At 63.0% G+C, this 13,707-nt stretch overlaps 1 protein-coding gene across 1 annotated transcript in view; it reads left to right on the top strand.

Annotated features, from left to right (window-relative positions):
* LOC114502535 (bifunctional heparan sulfate N-deacetylase/N-sulfotransferase 4) overlaps positions 1–12,558 on the top strand; it is a 77,786-nt gene extending 65,228 nt beyond the window's left edge. Inside the window, exons 7-13 of the mRNA XM_028519523.2 lie at positions 792–888; positions 3,839–3,962; positions 5,694–5,868; positions 7,516–7,686; positions 9,401–9,510; positions 11,569–11,671; positions 12,345–12,558. Of these exons, the coding sequence (XP_028375324.1) occupies positions 792–888; positions 3,839–3,962; positions 5,694–5,868; positions 7,516–7,686; positions 9,401–9,510; positions 11,569–11,671; positions 12,345–12,464 (900 nt within the window). The 3' untranslated portion in view covers positions 12,465–12,558. The remainder of the gene's footprint in view (positions 1–791; positions 889–3,838; positions 3,963–5,693; positions 5,869–7,515; positions 7,687–9,400; positions 9,511–11,568; positions 11,672–12,344) is intronic.
* The last annotated feature ends 1,149 nt before the right edge of the window (positions 12,559–13,707 follow it).

The raw sequence follows: 13,707 nt of genomic DNA, 5'->3' as shown, positions 1-13,707 counted from the left end.
TAGGATTCGTTCCCGCGAAGCGCCTTTGGGGGGGTCGCTGGCGGTCTCATGGGAAAGCGAGAGCACCCCACCCGCGGGAGACGGCCTTCAGACGCCCTTCCGGGCCGGGGGCGGGAGGGAGGTGGGGGTGACGGCCCGGCCAGGCACACCGCTGCGACCACAAGTGAGCGGCCGTGTCAAACACCGGGATGAACAATGTACTCGCCTCAGTGCCCCACACGTGTGGTGGAGGAGGAGTTTTGTGAGCACCGGGTTCGAATTCCAGTGTCCCAGTGCAGGGAAGACGGCTCACCAGTCAGTGAACCTTCCCAAACACCGTGTCCCCTTCCTTTCAGGCCCTTTCAGTCCTCCCAAGTGTCACGGGCCGGGTGGTGCCTGAGGGTCACGGCCACGGGGGGGAGGGGAGGGGAGGGCGGGGAAGGCTGAGGTGGGCAAAGCTGGGCGGTGCAGACACGGTGGGCACGTGCGGAGTCCCAGGAGGGGTGTCCAGCCTCTGGGGGGGGAACAGGAGGGACCAGGCGGAGGGACTACGGTCAGGCCCGGTCAGACCCACAACGGCTGAGGAGCAGAGACGGGATCTCGGCAGCCAGGCCGGAGCCTCGCATCGGGAGAGGGCAACCTCCAGCTGGACTCGGAGGGTCAGGAGGCACCGTGGAAACGAGCGTGCTGACCGGAGCAGGGTCCGCCCCTGGTCCAGGGTGGGCGCACCTCCGACCCTGCGCCGTGAGCCGTTCGGGGGGCTGAGGCGGCAGCCCCCGCACCGCGGCCCCACTGTTCTCCCTCGTTTGCAGAACCCGTGCGACGACAAGCGGCACAAGGACATCTGGTCCCGAGAGAAGACCTGCGACCACCTACCCAAGTTCCTGGTCATCGGGCCGCAGAAGACAGGTGAGGCTCCCGGCGCACCGCTCCCTGCCGTGACCAGGTCGCCCCGAAGCATCCCCGACCGCTGCTGGAAAGGCGGGCACCCCCGTCCCCCACCACACCCACGCGGCCCCCTGCCCGCCCTGCCCAGAACCCGCTCTCCGTCCGCCTGGTCCTCGCAGGGGCCCGGGCGCCGCTGGAGCCAGACTCAGGGACGAACGTCTTAATGGCAGATGTGGAAACTATCGGACACATGTCTGATTTTTGACAACTCCGAGTCGACGTTCTGCTCTATGATTTTTAACTTCCACTGTTTGCAGCTTGGCCTAATTGACTCCTGAGTTCAGTCGTTTTAATAAGCGCTTGAGTCGAACAATGTGACCCGGCGTACCAGCCTTGCAGTGACTGTTCCAGCCGCTGTCGTTACTGCTTTCCCATGTTCTACGTGTGTGTGCGTGTGTGTGCATGTGTGTGCGTGTGTGAATAATCACTAAGCGTAAGTGCGGCCTGGGCTTATTTTCCGATGCACCCGAGGTCCACCAGCCAGGGTTCCTCGTGTGCCGGAGGACGAGAGTGTAGGAGAGGGAACGTATTTCAGCAGCCAGATGACATTTTTAATTAGAATATTTTATACTTTCTTCAGGGTGTGACAGTTTTATCCACGTTGCTCATGTCCCGACTAATTAAAGTTTTTATTGAGCCGCTGTATTCCGAATTCACTGCTTCCGCGAGAAGCGCGTTCATCAGTGAGCACGCCGAGCGCAGCCCGGCCGGCGGCGGCGATGGCTGAGGCCGGCCCGCCGCCCCGGGGAGGTGGGACGTGGCGGTGTTAGTGGTGGGGGCACACAGGCTGCCGGAGAGGTCGTGGGCAAAAACGTCCAGGCCGCCGGGCGGGGGCCAGGAAGCCCCTCCCCCCGGGGACGTAAAAGGAACCAGGACGGTCCTTACGCCTGCGGCGCCCACCCCCACACCTGTCGCCGCGGCAGCGCCGGTGGTTGAAAACGGGCATCAATTTCCTGCCGACTCCCTGGCAGGGGGTTAACCCTGGAACAACCACGAGAGACAGAAAACAGTCCCGTGTTGTAAAATTGTGTCGAAAATTTAATTTAGAGACATGTCTTCCGCCACTTGTCACGGAGCGTGACTGCTTGTCAGTTCCACCAGCGAACCACACGTTCGTGCGTGGGTGTCTAGTCCCCCTCCTCGTCTGCGTCCATGGAGACGACAGCGTGCACGTCTAGATTTTAACGTTTCACCCACCGGGATGGAAATGATGAAGCTTTCAGCTGGGTTGTGGCTTTCCCAAGACAAAGTAAAAAAAAAAAAAAAAAAAGGCGATAATACTCTATACGCCATGAAAAGGCTTCCCGGTGTGAAAAGCAGCTGTGACTGTTCTGAAAGCCCACCCGGGCGCAGCGTAGGGAGCCCTCCGGGTCTCAGCTGCTCCAGTGGGCGGGGCTACTGCTTCGGTGGGCGGGGCTGCTGCCCCACTGGAGGCTGCGGTAGCCAGGAGCGTGGGCCCAGGTAAGTGCAAAAGCCCTGGCTCCAGGAGAGCTGTCGACTCACACGTGGCTCGGGCACCCCGTGCCACCACACAAGGTACAAAGTGGCCCCCCGGCCGCCGTTTGCCAGGCCGCCAAGTGGAGCTGGATGGACGTGAGCCCCACGTCTCCATGGCCGAGCCCTGGAAGGGACCCCAGCAGCGGGACCTGCTCCAGGCCGGGCTTGGGGCTCGGTGAGACCCCAGTCGCTGGGGTCCTGGGCACAGAGAGGCACCCTTCCTGGCCTGGCTCCGGGTCCGATTGTGACCTGACCAGAGCGAGGGAGGACTTCCCAAAGGGTTAGACTCAGCACAGGGCCCCTCCGAGCGCAAGGCGTCGCCTGGACTCGTCCAGAAGGCAGTCCGAGCCTCGGCGGCGGGCCAGGCCCTCCCCCACAGCGGACTGGCGGCCCCGAGAAAGCCAGGAGGGGTCAGCGGTACAGAGAGTGAAGGCTCCCCAGAGTGCGTGAAGGTGGGAGGCCGCCCCCGCGTCCTCCCCGGGTGTTTGTATCAGACACTGGATGAAAAGGAACGAAAGCCCAGGATAATCACTAACCCTCAGGCTCTCCGTGCGGGGTCGTGGCCCCGGCCCCGACGGCCGATTACCTGAATATCCAGCCCACACTTCCTCACCCTGGTGGAGGGGCTCCCCCTTTTCTGCCTCGGGCCCCTCGGGGTTCTGTCGGCCGGTCTCTGTAGCTCCATCCTCACACTCGCTTGCCACACCCTGCCCCAGGGCAGGACACTCAAGGACCTGTCCTTCCGCGATCCCGCCCCTCTCCTTCAACCTTCTGGGGAACACTTACGCTTCTAAGGTGCAGCCTTAAAGAACGCTTCCTCCTGGAAGCCCTCCCTGAGTTCCCACTTCCTCACGTGCTGGAAAGCGCCTGGCTCTTCTCTCGCGGTGGGAGGGACCTGCCTCCCTGGGTTGTAAGTGCTCATTGGCTCGACCCAAGCCCACCCACACCCCTTCGGTGCAGGGAGGCCAGCAAAGGCGTCTTTCTGACTAAGAGTTGTCGCCGCTGGCCCTCCCTGTGGGGAGCTCACAGAGCAGCTCCAGCCACCCCCTGCTGGGGGTCGCATTCTATCTCATGGACCTGGGGACCCACCAGGTCCAGGTTGTGCAGGGTCGTGCGGGACGCCCTTAGTGCTGTGGCTGCCCGACCCCAGGAGGGCATTGGGCCCTGGTCCCCTACGTTCCCTCGGGCTGCAGCGCCAGCCTGCCCACATGGGCCAGTGGCAACATTAAATCATGACTTGCAGCCAATAGAACCATGCGGACCAGTGAAAAATGGCCAGCTTGCCGACACACGAAAGGTACCTGGCCGATTCTGAGGAAATCACCTGGACACTGGAGAATCGAACGGTGCTTTCTGAGAGCCAGTCCTGCCGACGTAACTCTCTCCCCTCTGACCGCCCCCCTCTCTGCCGCAGGGACCACGGCCCTGTACCTGTTCCTCCTGATGCACCCGGCCGTCGTCAGCAGCCTGCCCAGCCCCCGCACCTTCGAGGAGGTCCAGTTCTTCAACGGGAACAACTACCACAAGGGCATCGACTGGTGAGGGAACGCGCCCCGCCTTCGGCACACGGGCACTCACCGCCGGCCCCTATCGGTGGCACGCGGCCCCCGAGCAGCTGCTGGACGTGTGTGTTAGGCCTGCGTCCGCCACCGCGTGGTAGACATTAACCCCTAGTGACGAGCATCTGTCCGGTGCAGCCTGTGACTTGATTTGGGTGGTGCAGGGACGACGATATTTTTCAGGTCAGTTAATGCGGTAGGGTATCAAAGATTATGGAACATTGCTCACGAGAATTATTCATAAGGATACTTTAAATTCTTCTTAAACATATTATTATTTTTTCACTGCACCTAGAATTTTTTTTACACTAAATACAGGGTTTGTCTTCACCATGACGCCCAGGGAAAAAGGAATCAGTCGGCTGTACTATGTCACAGTCCGGGGCACGCGCCCTCATCAGCCACACGGACTGTCAACGAGGCTGGTGTTTGTCGCGCTAACAACGGAACGTTTGGGAAACGCAGACCGTACTAATGCGGGTCACACAAGCACACAGAAGGAGCATCAGCTTGCATTTGATCGCTTGTGAAAAGATACTTACATCACAGTATTCTTCCTGGAACGGGATAGCGTAGACCTGACAACCTACACAGAGCAGACCTTCTCTCTGGGGCTTGTCCTCAGTTTGTCCTGATATCCTAAGAGATTAGGGCCCCGGCGTCCAGGACCCGGGCACACAGGGCACCCTGAGGGCAGCCCGTGGGACAGCCGTGCCCCCTCCCAGGCACCTGCCCCGTCAGACACCGGGGAGGGCGGGCACACCGGGGGCCGGCTCGCGTCTGCTCAGTAGAGACGCGTCCCCTCTGCCCTAGGGTCTCAGTGTGGGAACGAACCGTAAAAAGACGAGGCGGACTTGGGAGCCGCAGGCGAGTCACTGAACGCAGGGCCACGATCGCACGTGTGACTCAGGGAGAGGCAGGGTGTCTGGCAGGAATGAGGCTGAATCTCCCACCCCTTCGCGTTGGGGAAACATCCTAACAAACGCCGAAGAGGAACACGGTGTCTTCTAGGCACCCCTCCTTGCTCCTTGCTGTTCCGGAACATCGGGGCTAGGGAGGTGGCGGGCTGCGAGGAGGGTCGCACTCGGCCTTACACCTCCCCCGGCAGTAACCTCGGAACGTGCCGGTCCCACACGGCGGCTGCTCCCACCGCGCGCGGGGAGGGAGCCGGCTGAGGGCTGCAGACCGCAGGCAGGAACACCCGGAGCGACCAGACGGACAGACAGACGCTCCGGCGCTCACGGGGCGCGCCCAACGCGCACGCACAGGGGTGGAGGGTGGTCGCACTTCCCAGCCCCTCTGACGTCACCCCGCCTGCTGCGCACGCCCAGCTCAGCGGGAGGAGTTTGCGTTGGAGTTTGAAAACACACAAGCATGCTGTTTCGAGACATTCGCTAGGCAACGTGAGGTCACTCGCTGCTCGCCAAGGGCAAGCGCAGTCTCTCTGGATCTGGCTGTGCCAGCACAGAGCACTAGCTGGGTCTGAAGGGTTTTCCCTGCGTCCCCAGCGGCCCGCCGGCCCCGCCTGGCCCCCTCCCCGGCGAGGTCCGTGCAAACCACTCCCGGTGCAGCGAGCAGCCAGCGTTTCGGCTGCTTTCACACCGATAATTAGAAATGCACAGAAATGAATGGGAAATGCACAAGTCACTTCATGTCCCCAGTGTGTGCGGCAGGGAAGCCTTACCGTCAGGTGTCGTCCTCTGCCCCCAGGTATATGGACTTCTTCCCGACACCGTCCAATGTCACCGGTGACTTTCTGTTTGAGAAGAGCGCGAACTATTTCCACTCGGAGGAAGCGCCCAAGCGAGCGGCCTCCCTGGTCCCCAAGGCCAAGATCATCACCATCCTCATCGACCCCTCGGACAGGGCGTACTCCTGGTACCAGGTGCGGCGGCGGGGCCGGGTGGGCGTGGGTTGAGCGAGGCGGAGGTGGTGCACAGAGGGCGGGAGGGAACCCGGGTGGGGGCAGGGAGACTCAAGAGACGGTCAGGGGTCGAAATCAGGACCTGGTGGGAACAGGGTCAAGGGTGAATCGAATGTCCCGGGTGGTGACCGGACGGTGACCGAGCGCAGCGAACCCCCGAACATCCCCGCGTCACCCAGTGGCGTTTCCTCCCGCCGCGGAGAGCAGCGCAGGGGCCCGCGTGTGCGCATGCGCCAGCCAGCCCTCGGCGAAACCGCCCTGGTCCTGCCTTCTGTCGCCGCCGGCCAAGGGCCTGTTGGCACCGCTGAGTGAGGGCTTTCTGTGTCCCCGTGAAAAAGTCATGGCACGGGAGACACGGGTGGGGGGCGGGGGATGGGCTGTCGCTGTGACCCACCATGACGGTGACGTGGGGCCGAGGCTGTGGGTGCTGCGCTGGCGGAACCAGTGCCCGGAGCAGGCCCTGCGGGGACGGGTCTGAGCCCGGGGCAGGTGCTCGTGGCAGCGCCAGGCGGCTGCGAGTCGTGGGGGGACCGCGGCGGCCTCTCCTCCTGAGATGCTGAGCGGGGCGAACCTGGTGAAGCAGAGGGCAGCGGGCAGGCGGCTGCCGGAGGGGACGGGGTGTGAAGGCAGCTCGGCCGAGCTGGGGGCGGTCGGAGGGACACCGACTCCTCTGGGGGTGAGGCCCCTCGGAGCCTGGTGACCTGGGCTTTGCAGGGCGACCGTGGGCACGGACTGAAATCCCAGCACCACAGGCGTGTTTGTGTATGTTCTTGGCATGTAGAAAGCAACGCCGAGGTCAAGACGGCCTCGGGGAACATTTAAAGACCATAGTAGGATAACTGGTCATGGAAATGTTTCTTCTTTCTTTTTCTCGGCTTCTCCACATTTCCCCAGTAAACATGCATGACCCCGAACCGATAGAGGCAGACATTCTGCCGCTCCCCGGCGGCTACGAGAGCGACCCTGCCCGTCCGGGCTTCGCCTGGTCTGCTGGGGGTGGGGGGCGGGGGGAGGGACTCAGAATCCGGAGCCGGAACTCGGCAGCGGGGCGGTGCTGGGGGATTGGCAGGGAGCCCTCGGTTAGAGCAAAGGACAGGACCGTGGGCAGCGTGAACGCAAACAGGACGAGCATCGGCGACAGACGTCTGACGCCTGTCCCTGGTGTCCTGCGGGGGGGGGGGGGGGGGCATCGGAGAAGTGTCGGGACCCACAGAGGCAGCTGTCCCGGACCCCTGAGCTCAGCGATGCAGGAGCCTCCCCCGGCTGATGTAAAGCTCCTCCCGTCACAGCGGTCCCTCGGGTCCCAGACACACTCTCGCTTCTGATCGGACCCCGAGGGAACCCCAGCGCCCCCCTCGTCCTGCGCCCACGCTCTCTAGGTTGTCCACTTGCTGCGTCCCGTCCGCTCCCCCCATGTCTGTGCGAGGCCGGGCTCTGCACCAGCAACGTGGCGGAGCCCAGGGTTCGGTGTCGGCCCCTCTCACCACAGTTTTTGTTCTGAAGCCGGTTGCTCGTGTGGGTCACTCCCGTGGCGTGAAGGAGACCTGCACGCCCATGCCGACCGGCGCCGGCCCCGGGGCGCGGCCTCACGCTGGCTTTCCCCCGCAGCACCAGCGCTCCCACGAGGACCCGGCCGCCCTGAGGTTCAACTTCTACGACGTGGTCACCACCGGGCCCCAGGCCCCGCCTGCCCTCAAGGCCCTGCAACACCGCTGCCTGGCGCCCGGCTGGTACGCCGTCCACCTCGAGCGCTGGCTCGCCCACTTCTCGGCCTCACAGGTAACGTCCCGAAACTGCCGCTTCTGCGTGTCCCGTCAGGACCGCACCACGCCGACGGACAGGAAGGGGGCCAGCAGGGCCAGGAGTAGCGATCTGGGATCCGAGACAGCCATGCCTGCGGCAGGAATGTGGTTCTTATGTATTCAGTGCCAGCCACGGTGTCCAAACGTGGGCCACTGGCATGAGCCCCTTCTCGGGGTCTCCCTTTGGCAGCAGCTGGGCCCCGGGGGTGAGCCCTCACACGGAGACCCCGAGACTCCCAGGCAGCCCCTCTGGGCTATGAGCCAAGTGTGGGGGGGGCTTCGCCTGCAGGGCCCCCCCCCCACCACAGATGAGAATAAGTCTACCAAGACATGATCTGCTTGGGGGGGGAAGATGGCCAATCTCTCAAAGGAGAAGGGCCAGGAGCCTGTTCCTCAATGGGCTTTTATTGGGTTCGTTTACACAGGAATTCAGGTAAGGCTGATTAATCATTGCCAGGAAGTAAGGGTCAAACAATAGATAACAAAGAAGTCTGAGGGCCTATTCTGAGTCAGGGTCAGATAGCTAAAGAGCTATAAAACTTTGAGGAACAAACTCACTTCTTGCTTGGACCATTATCATTTAATTGAGAGCATTCTAAACAAAGCAGGTTTCACCGGATTTTACATCTTCTTTCTTAGGCCTGATCATCCAGGGAACCCACCCTTTCCAGCACAGGGTGGCACCACCCTCTGTCATTGTTTCAGGCTTAGGTGGAGCAAAGGAACTAAGGCAGCCAAGAGATAAGGAGATTTTCTCACAGACAATGGGGACCCAGGCTTTGTCAAAGCTGAGGGGCGAGGGTCCATCACCTCCTTTTGCTGTAGCCCCCAAAGTCCTTCCCTGGGGGCCTCCCACGTGATCGTGCCTGTCTTAGATTGTTCCCCCCTTGGGGAATCTTACCCGTCATTGGCTAACCGACCAAGCATTGGGGCCCAGTTACGGATGAAGTAAAAGGAGCAGAAGCGGCGCTCCTGCCAGGGAGATAAGCTTTTGTTTCCTTGGTGGCTTACGGTCCAAGGTCACTCCCTCAGCCTTAGCCTTGGCCTTGGGGGGGGGTTACAGCTTCTGAGCCCAGCAGGGCAGTTCCCAACAACCAAGCAGCCAGCTGGGCAGCAGCCTGCGGGCCCCTGTGCGCACCCTGCAGGCCATCGCCGGGGGCTGGCGCAGGGACGCGGCTGTGTGGGCATCACTCGGTCACCGTGGGGGTGTGGGGCAGCACCGTCAGCAAGGACCTGAGGAAGGTGTCCACCTCGCTCACCCTCCTGCCCCGGCCCAGGCCAGGCCCGGAGCCCCAGGCCTCAGTCTCGGGTCGTGAGGAGAAGAGTGGGGCGGCTTCCCTGCGAGCCCCACCATTTCTCCGGGTCAGCTCTCGGGGTTTCGTGAGCGGGATGGTTCTCTGGCCTCACAGGCAGGAAATCGGGTTTCTGCCGGGCCGCCACGTCGAGAGAGCACATCTGTGCTTATTTCCGGTTTGCGGCCAGGTTCCCGGGGGGTCGCAGACACGCCTCGGCACGTGTCAGCCGTCACTTCCCGGGAGACACGAGGGCGACGAACAGCGTGTGCCGTGTGCTGTGCCCGTTGTTCCGGGCCTCGCTGCGGATGCCGCCCCGCGTCCCAGGGAGGGGACCGCTCGGTCTGGGGGACGCTGTGTTCGGTGTTGTCCGTAAAGCGACTGTTTGTGACTCTGCAGCTGCTCATCATCGACGGACAGCAGCTGAGGTCGGACCCGGCCACCGTGATGGACGAAGTCCAGAGGTTCCTGGGGGTCTCCCCGCACTACAACTACTCCGTGGCGCTCACGTGAGTCTGTCCCCGCGCCTGGCCGCGCTCCCACTGGGGGCCGTCATGAGTGACGCCCGGCGGGCGGGTGTGCAGCCTCACTACCACGGGCTGTGGGTTCACTCGTCATCACGTGGCTCAGAGAGCGGCGTCCTCCTCCCCCAGCTGGCACCCCACCCCCGACGCCACGCATCTCAAGTGGCCTCTTGTGAGCCTTCCCCTGTGAGCCTGGCCACGTGCCCGCTCTGGGCAGAAGGGGTCCTCAGAGCGAAGTTACAAAGGTGGGGGGCTCTGGTCTCGTCCCCCGGGTGACTGACGGTCAGCGATAAAGTGCTGACGATGTCACCAGCTCCGTGACCTCAGTGGGACTTCGGGCAGAGGGGACGGGGACACCACTGCACACCTGCCCCGCATTCGCCACCTGAGGCCACCAGCTCAGACCTAATCCTGCACAGTGCACAGTGCCCAGCCATCTGCGGTTGCGTGACAGGCCGTCCCCAAAGCCACCAGCCCGCAACCACAGCCACTCTGTGGGCTGCTTGCCACCCCCATGCAGCTCAGCGGCCTCCCCCCAGGCACAGCTGCGGTTCGGGACCCCACTGGGCCGGCGTCCGGCCCGGCTGCGCAGCGGGCAGAACTGTCCTTCCTCTCCGGGGGAATGAACAGAAACCCCAGGAAGGGCCGGGCCGGGGCGGGCGAGGAGCACAAGGAAAAGCAGGTGGGCTTGGATCTCTCCCCCTGTCTTTGTTTGCCCGGTGATGCTTTGATACTCTTTGATGACACAGACGAGGACCACCTGGACCGCGAGGGTCACGACTCTGAGAATAGGTGGGGCAGGAACCACGAGGAAAGTTTCCCCGTGACCGAGGTCACACGCGTGCAGAGGCGGCTGCCCCGCACCGGGATCGGAGCCGAGGGCCCGGGCAGCCAAGCATCCTGCAGCCCATGGATTGTGCCCCCCAGTTGGCCGGGCGCCTCTGAAACACCGCAGAACCGCAGGACACATGCCCCCCCCTCAGATGCTGCGGCCCCCCTCCCGCTGCCGCATGCCCACGCACACCGCCCGCCCCAGAGCGGCCCCTGGCGGCGCCCTTCCCGCCCGGTTCGTTCTCTCCGCGTCTGGTCTCGTGCGTCCTGAGCGGGATTCTCGTTCGAACCTGCTTCCATCTCCGTTTAAACAGATTGGTTAGACCACACCTCTTCTTTTATTTTTTATTTTTGTGACTTTGTGCAACCCTGGGAGCAAAGTGGCGTTAGAGTTTAACAGCACGGGGACCAGGCTGGTCTGCTGGGCTCGTCTCTGCCTCCAGCGCGGAAACGAGGCGCCCTCGCGCCCCCGCGTGTGGTTAGCGCGGGGCGCCCCCGCTGCCGCCAAATACAACACGTTCCGTTTCACCCTTTCAGATTCCCCTGAGCGGAAGCGTCAGACAATACGGTACTTTTCCAAAGTAGGAAGGTGGATTCATGTTCCTGTTCTCAGAATTGCATTTATATTATATCCAGTCATTTGAGTGTGCAGGGTGGGGCCCACGGAGGTCTGCAGCTGTTCATACGGAAAACGATACAATAACTGGTAAACGACAATGTGAGAATCAAGTCTGCTTTGTGTGCTCCCAACGGTAAACCCCTCGGGCCCCACCCTCATGCCCCTGAGTGATTTCAGAAGCCCGTTAATGTGTTTGCACAAGGAAATCACAGTAACGAGTAAATAAATCTTCTAAAGGCCCTTTATGCTGGGTTTCTGCTTTGATGGTCCGTCCTTGAGCTTGTATGGGCGAGTACGTAAAACGTGGAACCTAATGCTAACACCAGACTGGACTCGACATGCCTGTCTGTTTTCGTTGCAGCAGCAATGCTCCGAACTGTATTAACACACGCAGTTATTTAGTGTCAAACAGACTCTCAGGCCAATGCGGTCACACTCGCAGGAGTGAATCAGATCACGCGGAAGCCGTGGGCGTGGGTGGGCGGGCGGCGCGCGGCTTCCCTCTGCCTGCCCGCGGCCCTTTCCCTCCGCGCCAGCACACTCCGCGCCGTCAATCATTCTCGAGGGTCACGCCCCCCCTCCGTCTCTCGTAGGTTCGACCCCCAGAAGGGCTTTTGGTGTCAGCTGCTGGAAGGCGGGAAGACCAAATGCCTCGGGAAAAGCAAAGGCCGGAAGTACCCGCCGATGGACCCCGAGGTAAGGCGTTCCCGGTCTGGGGCAGAGCGCCGCGTCAGAAGGAGCGGGAGCAGCCCGCACCCTGTTTCTCGCGCTGCTGTCAGTGGTTTTATGCGCGTAGAAGACAGACAGACAGACAGACAGAGACAGAGATCCATAGGTGCGCGCAGACGTTGTTCGAGGTTGGGGTGCACCCGAAGCGTAAACAGCAGACAGCGACCCCTTTCCAAACGTGCAGTACTCGGGCGCTTTGGGATGAGCTGTGTGAGCGTGACAATACGTATGAAGCGTGCGCGCCCAGGGCCTGCACGGACGCGGTGCTGAGGCAAGCGGTGGGCAGTAGCCCGTGATGGGGGCGCGTCCCCGCTGCCCCCCCCTAGCCGAGCCGGCACCAGCTGGGCCCTGCAGTTCTGCGGCCTGCGGACCCCACCCGCCCACGGGTTCTTCTTCGGCGTTAGACACGCCCATCAGGTCCCTCACGCCCCGAACTCTCCAGGCCTCACGGGGCGCGAGCGGCATCCAGCAGACCTGCACCTGGTGTCGTCTCTCTCTCTCTCGGCTGCGCCGCTGCCAGGTGGCGGCGGCAGGGGAACGAGCGCCCCCTGCCGGCGCGAACCTCCGGAGCAGGGCAGGGCGCGCGCACTCGGCAGCCGGCGGACGCCTCCCTTCAGCCTCCTTTCCCTTTGCCTCTCAGGCCAGGGCCTTCCTGTCCAGCTACTACCGGGACCACAACGTGGGGCTCTCCAGGCTGCTGCACCGGCTCGGGCAGCCGCTGCCCGCCTGGCTGCGGCAGGAGCTGCAGAAGGTGACGTAGCGCCGGGACCGGCCAGGCCAGCACCGCGAGCCCCGGCGCCACCCGCGCCCCTCGGGCACTCCAGCGGGTCGGGAGCACCGCGCGAACAAACCCGCTCCCGCCCGTCCGTGCAACGAAGCCTGTGTGCGCACACACCGGAGTCCCTAGCACCGAGCCTGGGTGAGCTCGCGGTGGGGTCCCGTGGCATGTTCTCGTTTCCAGGGTGGGGCCCGCAGCACGGCCCCGTGGCCCTGTGAGCGGCCAGGTGACACTCCGTCTGGGACCCAGAGCCCTGGTTTCATGGAAGGGGCGAGTCAGCGCCCCGAGTGACAGGCAAGGACTGGGACCGCACTGGAGGTCGGTCGGTGGTGGCCTGGCGTCTGAGTCAAGGGCCCCCACGCCCGGGGGAGCAGGACACTGTCGCCTCCCGGGTCGGTCAGTCCCCGGCCGGGAGAGGAGTGACTCCCCCGTCACCGGCGGAGCGGGCTGACCCCCAGCGTGCGTCCTCGGTGCGCCGTGGTTCCAGCAGCGTCTCCCCCCGGTCTGGGCAGAGCGGCAGGGGTGCAGACTGCAGTCCGAGCCGCCATCCTGCCACCAACCCGGCGTCACCGCCCCGCCCATGGGGGCGCCTGTGCGTTCCGTCGCTGTCCCCGGGAGGAAGAGACGTGACAGGCGAGGGGGGGAGTGCCACCGTGTTCACGGGCCCCGGGGGCCGCGGGGCTCCTGCGTGTGCCACGAGGGGGCGCTCGCCGAAGACGATGTTTTAATGCCTATTTAAAAGAAATATATATATATATACACACACACACACACACACACAAATATGTAATCCAAACTTACCTCTTCCAACACCAGTAATTCTCAGCTAACCCTGCTCTCAGCCGTGGCACCGGACGGCGACTTTCCGGAGAGGCCGGCCCCTCCTGTCCTGGGGTCGCCAGGGCCCTCCCGCCGGGGCTGCAGCCACGGGGGGCGGGGCTTCTGTCCTGTGCGGTCGGTGAGGACGCGGAAGGCCCGTGGACGTTTTCAGGGACGCTCGAGGCAGAACGTCCGCCCGGTGGCGAGTCTGGGCGGGCCTGGCCGCGCTGCCTGCCCACCCCCCTCCCTCCGGAGGGGCTTCTGCAGGCTTGAGGGGACCCCGCTTCTCCCAGGGATCTGAGAAATTATGCTTGACATAATTCAATGTCTTTAAAGGAAACTGGAGATCTTATTTTTGTTTATTTTTGTCTTTTTAAGCAAGTAAATCAAATCGATGTAAAAGAGA

The sequence above is a fragment of the Phyllostomus discolor genome, chromosome 8 (genome assembly GCF_004126475.2).
Source record: "Phyllostomus discolor isolate MPI-MPIP mPhyDis1 chromosome 8, mPhyDis1.pri.v3, whole genome shotgun sequence".
NCBI lineage: Eukaryota > Metazoa > Chordata > Mammalia > Chiroptera > Phyllostomidae > Phyllostomus > Phyllostomus discolor.
The sequence above is the reverse complement of the archived record's forward strand: the minus strand, read 5'-3'. Positions and strand labels throughout refer to the sequence as shown.